The sequence below is a fragment of the Pan paniscus genome, chromosome 1 (assembly GCF_029289425.2).
Source record: "Pan paniscus chromosome 1, NHGRI_mPanPan1-v2.0_pri, whole genome shotgun sequence".
In the NCBI taxonomy this organism is placed as follows: Eukaryota; Metazoa; Chordata; class Mammalia; order Primates; family Hominidae; genus Pan; species Pan paniscus.
The window spans coordinates 160,191,162-160,205,049 of record NC_073249.2 but is presented as its reverse complement, the minus strand read 5'-3'; the positions used below and the strand labels follow the sequence as shown (position 1 = coordinate 160,205,049).

The 13,888-nt window shown below is 38.1% G+C and overlaps 1 protein-coding gene across 42 annotated transcripts in view; it reads left to right on the top strand.

The window, feature by feature from the left end:
- The window catches only part of SGIP1 (SH3GL interacting endocytic adaptor 1), a 211,336-nt gene that overhangs the window by 122,171 nt on the left and 75,277 nt on the right, over positions 1-13,888 (top strand). For 18 of the 42 annotated variants that reach the window (XM_055117625.2, XM_055117627.2, XM_055117665.2 and 15 more), the window contains 2 exons: positions 5,283-5,294; positions 12,307-12,318. The exons of the other annotated variants lie outside the window; for them this stretch is intronic. In XM_055117625.2, the coding sequence (XP_054973600.1) occupies positions 5,283-5,294; positions 12,307-12,318 (24 nt within the window). The remainder of the gene's footprint in view (positions 1-5,282; positions 5,295-12,306; positions 12,319-13,888) is intronic. 42 annotated transcript variants of the gene reach the window in all.

The window sequence follows — 13,888 nt, the reverse complement described above, 5'->3', positions numbered from 1 at the left end:
AGCCAAAATCTTCACGGTGGTCTTCAAGAGCCTCATTGTCAAGATTCCCCCATCCCTAGACTAACGCCTGCCATTCTTCCCTCTCCTTCCACTACTCCCTGGCTCCCTGGGAGCCCTCTTCCCCTAGATAGCTGTATTGTGACCTCCCTCATCAACTTCATCTGTTTGCTCAGTCATTTTCTCAAGGAAGCCTACCCTGCCCACCTTATATAAAATCGTAAAACCCTTTTCCCTGGAATTCCTGAACCCCTTTATTTGCTCTACTTTTTAAAATTGCATTTGTCGTCTTCTAAAATACTAAATACTTTCCTTATTTAATTATTACACAGCCGTGTGTTGCTTAATTGTTGTTAGGCAATTTTATCGTTGTGTGCACAACACAGAGTGCACTTACACAAACCTAGATGGTGTAGCCTACCACACACCTAGGCTGTATGGTATAGCCTATTGCTCCTAGGCTACAAATATGTATAGCATGTTACTATGTTGAATACCATAGGCAAATGTAACACAATGGTATCTGTGTATCCAAACATAGAAAAAGTACAGTAAAAATATGGTATGAAAGATTTGTTTAAATGGTACGCCTGTATAAGGCATTTACCATGAATGGAGTTTGCAGGGCTCAAAGTTGCTCTCGGTGAGCCAGTGAGTGGATGTGAAGGCCTAGGACATGACTGGACACTACTGCAGACTTTGTAAACACTGTACAATTAGGCTACCCTAAATTTATAAAATTAGCCTTATAACTCTTTTACTTTGTAAACTTCTAAATTTTTTAAAACATATTGACTCTTTTGTTATAACATTTAACGCAAAAACATTATACAGCTGTACGAAAATACTTTATACTCTTTCTTTGTAGTATTTAAGGTATTTTAATACTTTATAATAGTTAAAGTAAATTCTTTATACTCTATTCTACAAGCTTTTTTCTATTAAAAATTTTTCTTTTCACTTTTTAAACTTTTTAGTTAAAAACTGAGACACAAACACAAACATTAACCTAGACCTACACAGGGTCAGGACCAGCAACATCACTGTCTTTCCCCTCCACCTTTTATCCCACTGGAAGGCCTTCAGGGGCAATAACACACATGGAGCTGTCACCTCCTCTGGTGACAATGCCTTCTTCTGAAATACCTCCTGAAGGACCTGCGCAAGGCTGTTTTACAGTTAGTTAACTTGTTTTTTATAAGTGGAAGGAGTATACTCAAAAAGTAACAATAAATAGTATAGTAAATACATAAACCAGTAACAGCCATTTATATAATCAAGTATTTGTACTTAATAATACCGCAGCACAGGAGGTTTGTTTACGCCAGCATCACCACAAGCACATGGGTAATGCGTTGCACTATGACATCACTAGGCAATAGAAATTTTTCAACTCTGTCATAATCTTATGGGACCACCATCGTATACGCAGTCCATCATTGACCAAAGCATCCATATACAATGCATGACAGTATTTATTACTGATTATCTTTCTCCTTCCCCTGCTCCCAGATGTAAACCCAATGGAGCTTTTATGGCCTTTTCTGTTGTTCACTAATGTCCCTAAAATAGTGTCTGGTATTTACTAGGTGCTCAATAAATATCTGTTAATGGCTTAATAAATGAATAATCCTTTTGCTCCTTGTGAATTCCCAGCCAGTCGTAAATAACTGAGACAAAGTGATTATTTTATAATAGAATCCCATTTATTAAAATATAAAGATTCAGATTGGGCATAGTGGCTCATGCCTATAATCCCAGTGCTTTGGGAAGCAACGTTGGGAGGATAGCTTGAGCCCAGGAGTTTGAGACCAGCCTGAGCAACATAGTGAGACCCCGTCTTTACAAAAAATAAAATAAAAATAAAATTACCCAGGCGCAGTGGCATGCACCTATAATCCCAGCTACTCAGGAGGCTGAGATGGGAGGATCGCTTGAGCCCAGGAGTTCAAGGTTAGAGTGAGCTATGATTACACCACTGCCCTTCAGCCTGGGGAATAAAACTAGACCCTATCTCTAAAAATACATCATATAAATGAAAATAAAAAGAGGAAGATTCAGGATGCAGCCATCCTATTTTTAAGGTTCAATGATTGCAGACTCTTAAAAGGCTTACAGATTCAACCTGACTTTTATGTCTTGATCCCACTCTATGATGCCTGATGCCAAAATTTCCCATGGCAGCTCAATTCCTTGTTAAGCTAGGAAGCAAGCAGGGATGTAATCAGAGCACGAAACCTTCATGTAAGTGACCATCAAAACTGGTTTATATTTTCTTCATTCACCTCTATTAGCTTTGATTCTCAAACACAATTCAATTTTGAATTGGTTTCTAACCCCTCATGCAAAAATGTAGTCCTCAACAAAACCTAACTTGAGTGCATACTTGCATTTTACTATGTTATTTGGAATAATAACAGCCAGAGAGAGACAGAGAGAGAGACTCTCCAGCTGCAGAGGATAAGGGTCTATGAGTTCCTTGAAACTGTTGATAATGGGATAAGCCACTTTTCAACAAGCTTTGTCAGTCAGAAATTGTGTTTTCTTAGACTATTGGACAGAAAAAAATCCCTGTACTTCGTAACCATTCAATGGTTATATTTTAGGTAAATTTATATTTTACTCCAAAAATTCACTTACTCTATTTCTATTTACAAGTAAGCCCAGAGGGATATCACTCCCATTTCTCTTATTTATCTTTTCCATAATTAAAAATAAACTCTGATGCTATTAGCCCATTTTAAATCGAAAACATCTTTGTTTTTTCCTATCTTTGTTTTTATTGTTTTTTCCAACATTCTGAAGAAACCTTTAAGCTAAGAGGTCAGGATAATAGCCTAGGTGTTGATAGCTGCTGCCATAGCAAAACAACATATTAAATAAAGATGGTTTAATATATGATGTAGCCTGAGGTGGAGAGATGTAGAGGAGGGGAGGGGTAACCTTTATCATTTGTGTGTTCATGTTTAGTCTTCTGATTTTAATTAAATAAGATGCATTTTATTTTAGAAAAGGCTGAGAAATTTACCTTATAAATAAGAGTTTTAGTTCAAGGACTGAAAACTACAAGGATGTAGTCCCTTTCTTGGCCCTTAACTATTCTGAAGCATTAGTTTTTGCTCTAGGAGAAAATTCTGCCCTGGAGATCTGAACACATAACCTACACTAATGTTGTACAAAGCTGTGCCACTTCTTTAGAACATTTGCAACATGTGTAAGCACCTGAGGTCACTAATAGGCAGAGAAATTAACAGTTAAGTAGGAACTAACTGAAATATTTATGGAGCTGGTGAAAGAAACATTACAACTGAGGATACATAGCTTGTGCCATATATAATTCAACCTTATTTCAGACAACAATTTATTTTTTATATTTCAAAAGACACTGTGCTTCAAACATTTGTATAATGTTTCAATGGCTCCCCAAAAAGGGAATTTATAAACATGTGTTGAGTGCCTCACTCTATGTTTGGGGCTAGAGAGAATCCATGCATAGCCATTACTGTGAGCTAATAATCAAGTGGAGATATCTAAATAATACAGAACAAAATAAAAATTGCAGAAATGTACTAGCAATGTGTACCTTTGTTCCCTGAGGCTAATAAATGTCAGGCCAATAGAAAGGACTTCAATATTTGTTTATTATTTTGAACAAAAGGAATGGGTCACAATCAAACCAGAGAAGGGAACAATTTATTTTGGCAGGCGAATCTGGGAAAGGTCTCATGGAAGAAATGTTACTGACCTTGAAGAATGAGTAATTTTGATTGGGGGAGAGGGAGAAGCAGCATGGGCAGGAGACAGGGAAGCGTGTAAGTGCACGGCACATCCAAGAGAGCCAGGAGAGTGCAGCGAAGTGCAGGCTTCATAGAAAGCCAACGGAGGAAGATGAGGGTGGGAAGGGAAGTTGGAGCCCATCACCAAAGCATTAAATTCCATAGAATGGAGTTGGCATTCTATTTTCCGGATAATAAGGAGGTTTTTTAAGGGCAGAATGATATATTCACTTCACTATTTTTGGAAAATGATTCCGAGGATAGTGTGAAGGATGGATTAGGAGATGAAGCTGGAAATAGGACCATCAGCTAGGAAGCTCATGTGCTGTCAGTGAAAGATAATGAAGGCCTCATTAAGACAGGTGCTGAGGAAGTAACAGGGCATTCTGAGGGGCCGTTGACCACTCACAGGGAGAAGAATTCATAATTGTCTATGAAGAACAGGGGAAAATTAAGGATGGGATCAAAGAAGAACTGACGGCTCTAGCCATGGTGACTTGGGAGAAGATGATAGGTTCTGGGTTCCCTGGAGAAACTGGAGCTTCTGGAAAGTCTCATGCTTTCATTTCATGACCGTGCCCAGCTACAATGCATGAGTAGTATTTTCCAACTCCTCTCAATATTACAAGGCATAATTTTTTTATTGTCAAGCCACAGATCTGTTTGATAAAAGTAAACCATTCAAAAGAAAGATTAGGCCAGGCACGGTGGTTTACACCTGTAATCCCAGAACTTTAAGAGGCTGAGGTGGGAGGATCACTTGAGACCAGAAGTTCAAGACTAGCCTGGGCAATATAGCAAGACCCCATCTTTGCAAAAATAAAAATAATTAGCCAGAGACTGTTGTACATGCCTGTAGTCCTAGCTACATGGGAGGCTGAGGTGGGAGGATCTCTTGAAACCAGGAGTTGAGGGTTTCAGTGAGCTATGATTATGCCACTGCACTCCTCCCGGGGCACAGAGCAAGACAGACTCTGTCAGAAACAGAAAGAGAAAAAGAGAGAAAGAAAAAGAAAGAAAGAAAGAGAGAGAAAGAAAGAAAGAAAGAAAGAAAGAAAGAAAGAAAGAAAGAAAGAAAGAAGAAAGAAAGACAGGAAGGAAGGAAGGAAGGAAGAAAGGAAGGAAAGAAAGAAAAGAAAGAAAGGAAGGAAGGAAGAAAGGAAGGAAGGAGGGAGGGAAGGAAGGAAGGAAAGAAAGAAAGAAAGAAAAAAGAAAGAAAGAAAGAAAGAGAAAGAAAGAGGGAGGGAGGGAGGAAGGAAGGAAAGAGAAAGTTTAGAATGTGCTCAGATGCCCAGATGAAGTCCACACCTATGCCCTCTGTAGCTTGAACTAAAGACAGCAGCCTAGGAATGACCATATCAGACCCCCACAGGAAGCATTTATAAAAGCAGTGCCTTCGAGAGCTCCCTTAAGTAAGGTTATCCTGAGCCTTGACCTGTTTCTTCTTGAAAATACATTTCACCTCTCTCATTTTCTCTTTATTCTTCCTCCCCATGCCTACGCTTTTAGAGGAAAAGTCCGGTAAGAAATAAGTCCTTCCCGCTTTTGGGGCAAACATTATTTATTCTGTTTATTTTCATTATCTGCATATCTAATGACTGACTGTGTTTAACACCTAAACAAGGTTTTGAACTTTAAAAACAAATCTTTGCGAACCATGACCAGGTCTCATTATGCCACATGGGAAAAAAGGAAGTTGGTTGCTAAGTGATTTTACAACCCCGTTATTAAGGGCCCTGGGGTAATTTTGTAAAGATTCACCTCTGGTTCAATCACAGCCACACGATCAAATATTTTTGGTACTAAGTTTCATTTATTGTAGTTTCCACTGGAATTAGTCAAGCTACTTATACATATCATGAGCTAAGCAAATGTTTTATAAGTTAATTTTTGATTAGCGTACAACATAGTAGCATCTGGAATGCCTATGAAGCTGGCCCGGGAATGGGGAGTTGTAGGGAAGCTGGGGGGTTTTATTTTGTTTTTGTTTTAGTAAATCAAAATATTCCCTCCTGGAATTGTCAGAGTCTGGAAAAGAGAATCTTTATAAAATGTAAATTACCTCCTGGATGTTAATTTTTAGTAGCAGTGGGTGATTTTTAGTGGCAACACAAGTCTGATACGATGTACCTACATCGTTTTATTTTAGAGCAACACGAGGAACAGATTTCAAAAAATAAAATGAATTTGTTCTCTTCTTGGTTGCCTGGTTTGTTGGGAACATGTTCTCAGAATGCTGATGCATGGCTGACAGAGGTGACCTCTCTGCTGGAAAATAGGAAGATATTATGTTCCATGTTCACAGCACCAACAAGTGACTGGTTTGTTGTTAACGCACCTAGGTGGATGGTGCAATAAGTGCTTTCACCTCTTATTCTTCCCGCTGACCAAATCCTGGCAGCCACTGCACCACATACAGGATACGGTGCTTACAGAAAAGCTATAGGATAGGAGGGAGGCAGAACAGAGACACAGGAAGGACAAAAATATGAGACCAAAACATTAAAATGTCTCAAAATGTGAGCCCAACTCTTTTGGTTTCCAAAAATAAAATAAGCAGCTACAATTACGATTATTACTAAGCTAAATGACCTGCTTCTGAGTAATTCAGAGTCAACTATGCATCGCCTGTTCTGTGGCAGCAAAATATTACTGGTGCTCTTTAACAGCCTTTCCTTACACTTTGCCAATTTCATTTATTCTTGTAGAGCCTGAATATTTTCCTGAATTAACCAAATTTGGCCACCTCAAATATCCACAGGACTGTGTGGCCTGAAGTTTGCCTATGGTGCTTTAAAAATTCTCTCTTTTTCATTAATTTTTCTCCTGTTGTCCTTCACGGCAATTTTAACTACAAGAATATCCCCCCATCATTCCCTCACCTCGTTTTTCTTTGGAAATGTCCATCTTGATTCCTCAGCCTGGTCATTTTGATGATACCTTGGTTACTAGCAGGTTCTTTGTTTCTCTTCCCAAATGAAGTTTTAGAAGATCATCTCAAATATGTCTGATTGAATATAATAGACAGTCTCCGTAATCTAACTTGTAATATGTAGTCGACCCAAGTTTAAATACAGATAAACACCTACAATAGTGTGGCAAATTAATGCTTGCCAAATAGTTTGTCTTCACCCTAAAGCATTTAAAAAACAAATAGGAATCCTTGTAGGAATCTTAGTAATAAATGTAGTGATCATATATTCTAATCCTTTCCTAGAAAATTATCTAACATTAATCACTCAATTTGCTAAAACGAGACTACAGAAAAATCGTATTTGTTTAGTGCTTTGTAGTTTATTGCCCATTTTCATCTTTGTTTCCTCATAGCACTAAATTTAGCAAATTAGGATGTCACAAAACTTCAAAATCTGGGTCATTTAATGAATGTGACAAGGGGGACAGACTGGTTAGTTGGAAATGATAAACATATTAAAACACTTTATTCACATTGACTAAGACTAAGGTATCATAGTTAACTGAATTTAAATTAATTCTGTTAAGCAAAAGGTGATAGAACTGCCGTGTCATAGAAGAACAGTGTGAAGGCTGAGGACATAGGCTGCAGTGTTTTCTTTTAGGTAGACATATTCATTTTGAAAATTATATAAATTTTAGAAATATACCACATTCTAGATCTTCATTCCAGTGACAAAAATCATAGATTAGCAGTGTTTATCCACTTTGAAAATAGTTTCAACATATAAAATAAGAGTTATCTCTAAGTTGAACACCAAAATAAAAGTAGAAGGGAAAATAAAATGTTTTCCGCATTGAAAGACCAACAGAAATCTAGGTATTGAACACAGTATTTAATTAGAAATGAAGGAAATTTGTTCAGAAAACAAGTAGAGACCATTTGCAAAGTCTCTGAGTAATCAGACATAGAAATATAGCAATAATAACAGCAGATAGAATTTACTGAGAGCTTATTATGTATGATACAAATGGCTGCAATCAGAGATGAATTAATCTCCTGCAGATTCTGAACAAATGAATAGGTGTTTTGTTTGGTTGTGCAGTTAAAAACGATTTTAGCCCACATTTCAAAACTAGAACATTTCAAATTAAAAAAAAAAAATCTGGATGCTCATCATCTCTCTGAAGACCTGGCAGGACTAAGCCCACATTCTCACATGGCGCACATGGGGTGCACTGAACAGTGGCAAGTTTTCCAGAATCTCACAATGTGTATGTGCCTGACTCCCAGCACCCCCTCCCCATCCCCCACCCACTTTTTACTCCTGCAAGCATTTGGGTTTGCAACTCTGGACATAGATCTCTCCGCTTATAGAATATATCAAGACCAGATACTAAATCAGTTTTCTTCTGCCTTTGAAGAAAATTCTGTATATTGGTAAACAAAAAATAGAACACTAAAGGCTTTGACATTCTTGGGAAATGATGGGAGAAAGGGTAAAGTAAAATTGTGAACAGGAAAAGACCCTTCCCTCCTGGCTGATAATAATTTTTCTGTCCTTGTCCGGCATAGCCTAAGCCAGTTTTTGCTCTTCGGTGGTGGTAACTGACATATATAAAGCCCTTCCATTTGCTCCTGGAATTATTTTCCTTTTGAAGCTTTCAGATAGCTCTTAATTATAGACCTTGAGGCTTTCTGGGTCTGCACTTTGCACAGCTTCTAGCTGTGTCTTTTGGGTTCTGTTTAATCAGCCTGTGACTACATGAATTTGAACAGCTATTCCCTGCTGAAGGCATTTTGCAAATGGAGTTTCCAAAATGCTATATTACAAGGTTGTCTTTTACTAGAAAAAAAATTAAACCTTGAACTTGTGATTAAAATATCGGTTTATAACTCATTGGAAATTAAGATACGACTCAATTTGGGTGGATTAATATATTTGAAATTATTTTGAAAAAGTGTTCTGTATAACCTTAAATTAAAAGTAATAGCAAAAAACCGCAATTACTTTTGCACCTACTTTAATAATAAAGTGTCTTATATGTAAGGTTTTGCCTCTGAATGCTTGCAATCTAGACTCTATTTTTCATATTTCTCATAATTTCATCTTGGGCCACTTTTAGTCCTCTAATTGCTATATTTTAAAAGTGAATTGTTTGTCATGAAATTCCCATACTTCTTTCTACACAAAAGAACTTTTTAATCTGGTCACTAAAGAATAATAAAGTCTAAATTTTCATATAAAAAAGTATTTGAATTTTCCTCAAAGCACAGTATGGATTAGTCAATAAGATAATTTAAGCACAGAAATAGGTATTTATGTGGCCTTTTTTTTCTAATTTCATTTAAGGTGCATCCAGGCAGGTTTATAAGAAAGGTGGATTCAATAGGTAGCAGTATCTGGAAAATAAGGCAAATAATAAAGTCTATAATATTACAAGTAAATTGACTAGAATAATATGTCTAGTATCCTAGCTACTTATAAACTGGTCTGAAAAATAACCACTCCTGGACGTTAATCACAATGACTCTCTGCTTTTGGAGTCATTCAACAATGCCAAGCTTGGCATCATAGAAGGAATGAGAAAATGAGAAATCAGGGATCTGAATTCTGTGTCTGGTTCTACCTGCCTACTAGCTGTATATCTCAGAGCCTCACCTTCCTCCCTATAGCATGTAGCCAGTTGAACTAGACATTCCTGGAGGCCTACCAGATGTAAAAAGCTACAAGTTTTTGCTTCCTATCTATGTTCTAGAAAGAACATCTTCTACATTTGAACAAACTCCTAGCTTTCTTTGTGTTTGTGCTCCTAGTTTTGGTTTTGGGAGGTAGCCTCTGGTGAATCCATGCATTAGCCCACATATTGAAAGGGAAACTCACCAACAGCTCTTTCCCTACTCACATGCTAGTCACTCGTGTTTATATCAGAAAGCTCCTAAAGAGGCAGAGCTATTAGAGATTGTTGGAATAAATTGATAGCAGCCATAATCAAGATTTGAAAAGCAAAAGAAAGAGGTCATACATCTGCTTGTTGTGCTTTTGGTGTTGTTGTTGTTGTTGTTGTTGCTGTTTATCATACTTTAAGTTCTGGGATACATGTGCACAACGTGCAGGTTTGTTACATATGTATACATGGTGCCATGTTGGTTGCTGCACCCATTAACTCATCATTTACATTAAGTATTTCTCCTAATTCTATCCCTCCCCCATCCACCACCCCACGACAAGTCCTGATGTGTGATGTTCCCCACCCTGTGTCCAAGCATTCTCATAGTTCAATTCCCACCTAAGAGTGAGAACATCTGGTGTTTGGTTTTCTGTCCTTGCGATAGTTTGCTCAGAATGATGGTTTCCAGCTTCATCCATGTCCCTGCAAAGGACATGAACCCATCCTTTTTATGGCTGCATAGTATTCCATGGTGTATATGTGCCACACTTTCTTAATCCAGTCTATCATTGATGGACATTTGGATTGGTTCCAAGTCTTTGCTATTGTGAATAGTGCCACAATAAACATAAGTGTGCATGTGTCTTTATAGCAGCATGATTTATAATCCTTTGGGTATATACCCAGTAATGGGATCACTGGGTCAAATGATATTTCTAGTTATAGATCCTTGAGGAATCGCCACACTGCCTTCCACAATGGTTGAACTCATTTACACTCCCACCAACAGTGTAAAAACATTCCTATTTCTCCACATCCTCTCCAGCACCTGTTGTTTCCTGACTTTTAGTGATTGCCATTCTAACTGGTGTGAGATGATATATCATTGTGGTTTTGATTTGCATTTCTGTGATGACCAGTGATGATGAACATTTTTTCATGTGTCTATTGGCTGCATAAATGTCTTCTTTTGAGAAGTGTCTGTTCATATCCTTTGCCCACTTTTTGATGGGGTTGTTTGATTTTTTCTTGTAAATTTGTGTAAGTTCTTTGTAGATTCTGGATATTAGCCCTTTGTCAGATGAGTAGACTACAAAAATTTTCTCCCATTCTGTAGGTTGCCTGTTCACTCTGATGGTAGTTTCTTTTCCTGTGCAGAAGCTCTTTAGTTTAATTAGATCCCATTTGTCTATTTTGGCTTTTGTTGTCATTGCTTTTGGTGTTTTAGTCATGAAGTCCTTGCCCATGCCTCTGTCCCGAATGGTATTACCTAGGTTTTCATCTAGGGTTTTTATGGTTTTAGGTCTAACATGTAAGTCTTTAATCCATCTTGAATTAATTTTTGTATAAGGTGTAAGGAAGGGATCCAGTTTCAGCTTTCTACATATGGCTAGCCAGTTTTCCCAGCACTATTTATTAAATAGGGATTCCTTTCCCCATTGCTTGTTTTTGTCAGGTTTGTCAAAGATCAGATGGTTGTAGATGTGTATTGTTATTTCTGAGACCTCTGTTCTGTTCCATTGGTCTATATCTCTGTTTAGGTACCAGCAGCATGCTGTTTTGGTTACTGTAGCCTTGTAGCATAGTTTGAAGTCAGGCAGTGTGATGCCTCCAGCTTTGTTCTTTTTGCTTATGATTGTCTTGGCAATGAGGGCTCTTTTTTGGTTCCATATGAACTTTAAAGTAGTTTTTTCCAGTTTTGTGAAGAAAGTCATTGGTAGCTTGATGGGAATGGCATTGAATCTATAAATTACCTTAGGTAGTATGGCCATTTTCACGATATTGATTCTTCCTATCCATGAGCATGGAATGTTCTTCCATTTGTTTGTGTCCTCTTTTATTTCATTGAGCAGTGGTTTGTAGTTCTTCTTGAAGAGGTCCTTCACATCCCTTGTAAGTTGAATTCTTAGGTATTTTATTCTCTTTGAAGCAATTGTGAATGGGAGTTCACTCATGATTTGGCTCTCTGTTTGTCTGTAATTTGTGTATAGGAATGCTCATGATTTTTGCACATTGATTTGTGTTTTCTAAGGTCATCTGGTCCACCAGGGTTCTGTTGCTGCTGGACAGTTTTCGTCATTCCCGACTACGTTTGTCAGGGGCTCCTCATCTTCCCCATCACATTCTCATCATTCGCATCACATTGGTAGAGGCTGCCCAGATCACTAGGCCAAGAACATTCAAAAAATCCTTATAAGCACACCTTCCATAGAACACCAAAGAAAAAATCCAGACAAGGAAAAGGGGTCTCTAAATCCTGCCTCTGATTTTTTGTAAGCTCTTTTTGTACCCTAACTATGTGGGAAATGCATTATTGTCTATATTTGCTAACATCCTGCTCTGTAGGGAAACAGTTTACTTCTCTATTCTCTAAGTACCCCCCACCCAAACTATCTGGAGAAAAACTTCTACGGCAAGACATTAAACATTGTCAGTAAAGTTTTCTTGTATGTTTCTGCCTTGTTCTTATGTACACATAACTAAAACTTACATACCCACATTAGCAAAGCTGTATTGTACAATGGACAGCCTCTCTTTAAGGTTCTCCAAAGCCTCCTATGGTTTAAATAAGCCCTAAACACTAGGACTGCCTGTCTTCCTTTGGCCTGATTCTCTGGAGTGTATGTTTGGTTAGCTGCTTATAAAGTCTTCTGTTACCCAAGACTGTTGACTGATCCATCATTCTCTGACTAGGTGTCTGTTCTCTCTTCCTTTTTGCTGATCACAGAGGCGCAGCCCGGTAAGAACTCTCAACATTTTTACCTTAAACATGTATAGAGAAAATTGCTGCCAAGGCAAGGTGGCCAGGTTGGTTTCCCATTAAATTTATGATAACCCAGTGTGAATGAGGCAGATGAAATAGGTTTACTGATTGAAAGCCTCTGACCCTCTTAAGTATCAAGGGCATATTTTAGAATTGTCAGAGCACTTTCCCATAAGTAACTAAATTAATAGATGGGAATCCCAACTCCTAGTACTAAACTTGGAAAATATATGGAGTGTGTGTGTATATATGTGTGTGTGTGTGTGTATGTGTATATAAAAGGCCTAGAGATTCACCAGAAAGTACCATAGAAGTTGATAGCAAAGAGATAATAAAGAATAATAAAATGAATAAGAATGTAAGGACATCATTTTTAAGCCATCATTGTTTGTAAGCCTGAATTCAAAATATGTTCCTGGACCATAACTCACAATGATCAGAATATACTGATACATCATTATAATTTCCATCTTGGGAGAGGGAGACACACTTTCAAGTCAATATTCCTAGGCTATCACATAATTCTAAATAAATTTCATCACAGAAGACAAACTTTGGGAGGGTAGATCAATATTAATTTGCATTGTTCAAAGTGAAAACTGTCGTTTTCCTCAAGTTGAAAAGTATCATAAATTTTTTTTTTTTCTGTGACGGATCTCGCTCTGTTGCCCAGGCTGGAGTGCAGTGGCGTGATCTCTGCTCACTGCAACCTCCGCCTCTCGAGTTCAAGCAATTCTCCTGCCTCAGCCTCCCGAGTGGCTAGGATTACAGGCGCCTGCCACCACGCCCAGCTAATTTTTGTATTTTTAGTAGAGACAGGGTTTCGCCATGTTAGCCAGGATGGTCTTAATCTCCTGACCTCATGATCCACCTGCCTCGACCTCCCAAAGTGCTGGGATTACAGGCTGAGCCACTGCGCCCAGCTGAAGAGTATCATGAATTTAAAGCAACAAAAAGAAGGGTCTTTGTTAGGTTTGAAATGATCCCCATTTACCTGGTCAGTCTCTTAAGAGAGGAAATGGAACTGAAAACAGCGCTCTCTGAAATATCCCTAGGCCTGTGCCAATCCAATTAGTCAATTATTATTTGATGCAAATACCCTGCCCCAGGTGACCAGTTGGTGGTTCTCTGCTAAACTACATAGCTAATGCCATTCAAAGACGGTATCTGCAGAGACTGCTAATCTACGGATGATTCCAACCCAGCTGTTAAGTGACATCACAGATTATGAAAAGAATGAATTCAATCATTCAAAGTGAGGAAATTTATTCACAACATACATATAACAACAAACAAGCATTGAAAGGGGGAAAATACAGTCGCTTGACAAAGGGAGGTTTTTGAATCCAATGGGCTTTTTTCCTGAATGTGGTTTGTGTGGTCGACATCACCTCAGTCTTTTTCTAGATATGTCATGCTGCAACATTAAGGTCATCAGAGATCTGTATGCCCATCCAGCAGATAGCAGGACTTTCTTTTCTGTTGCTGCTGAGTTGCTGCTGATCTTTCAAACATTTGTTGCTTTCTAAATTGATACTAGCTTTGT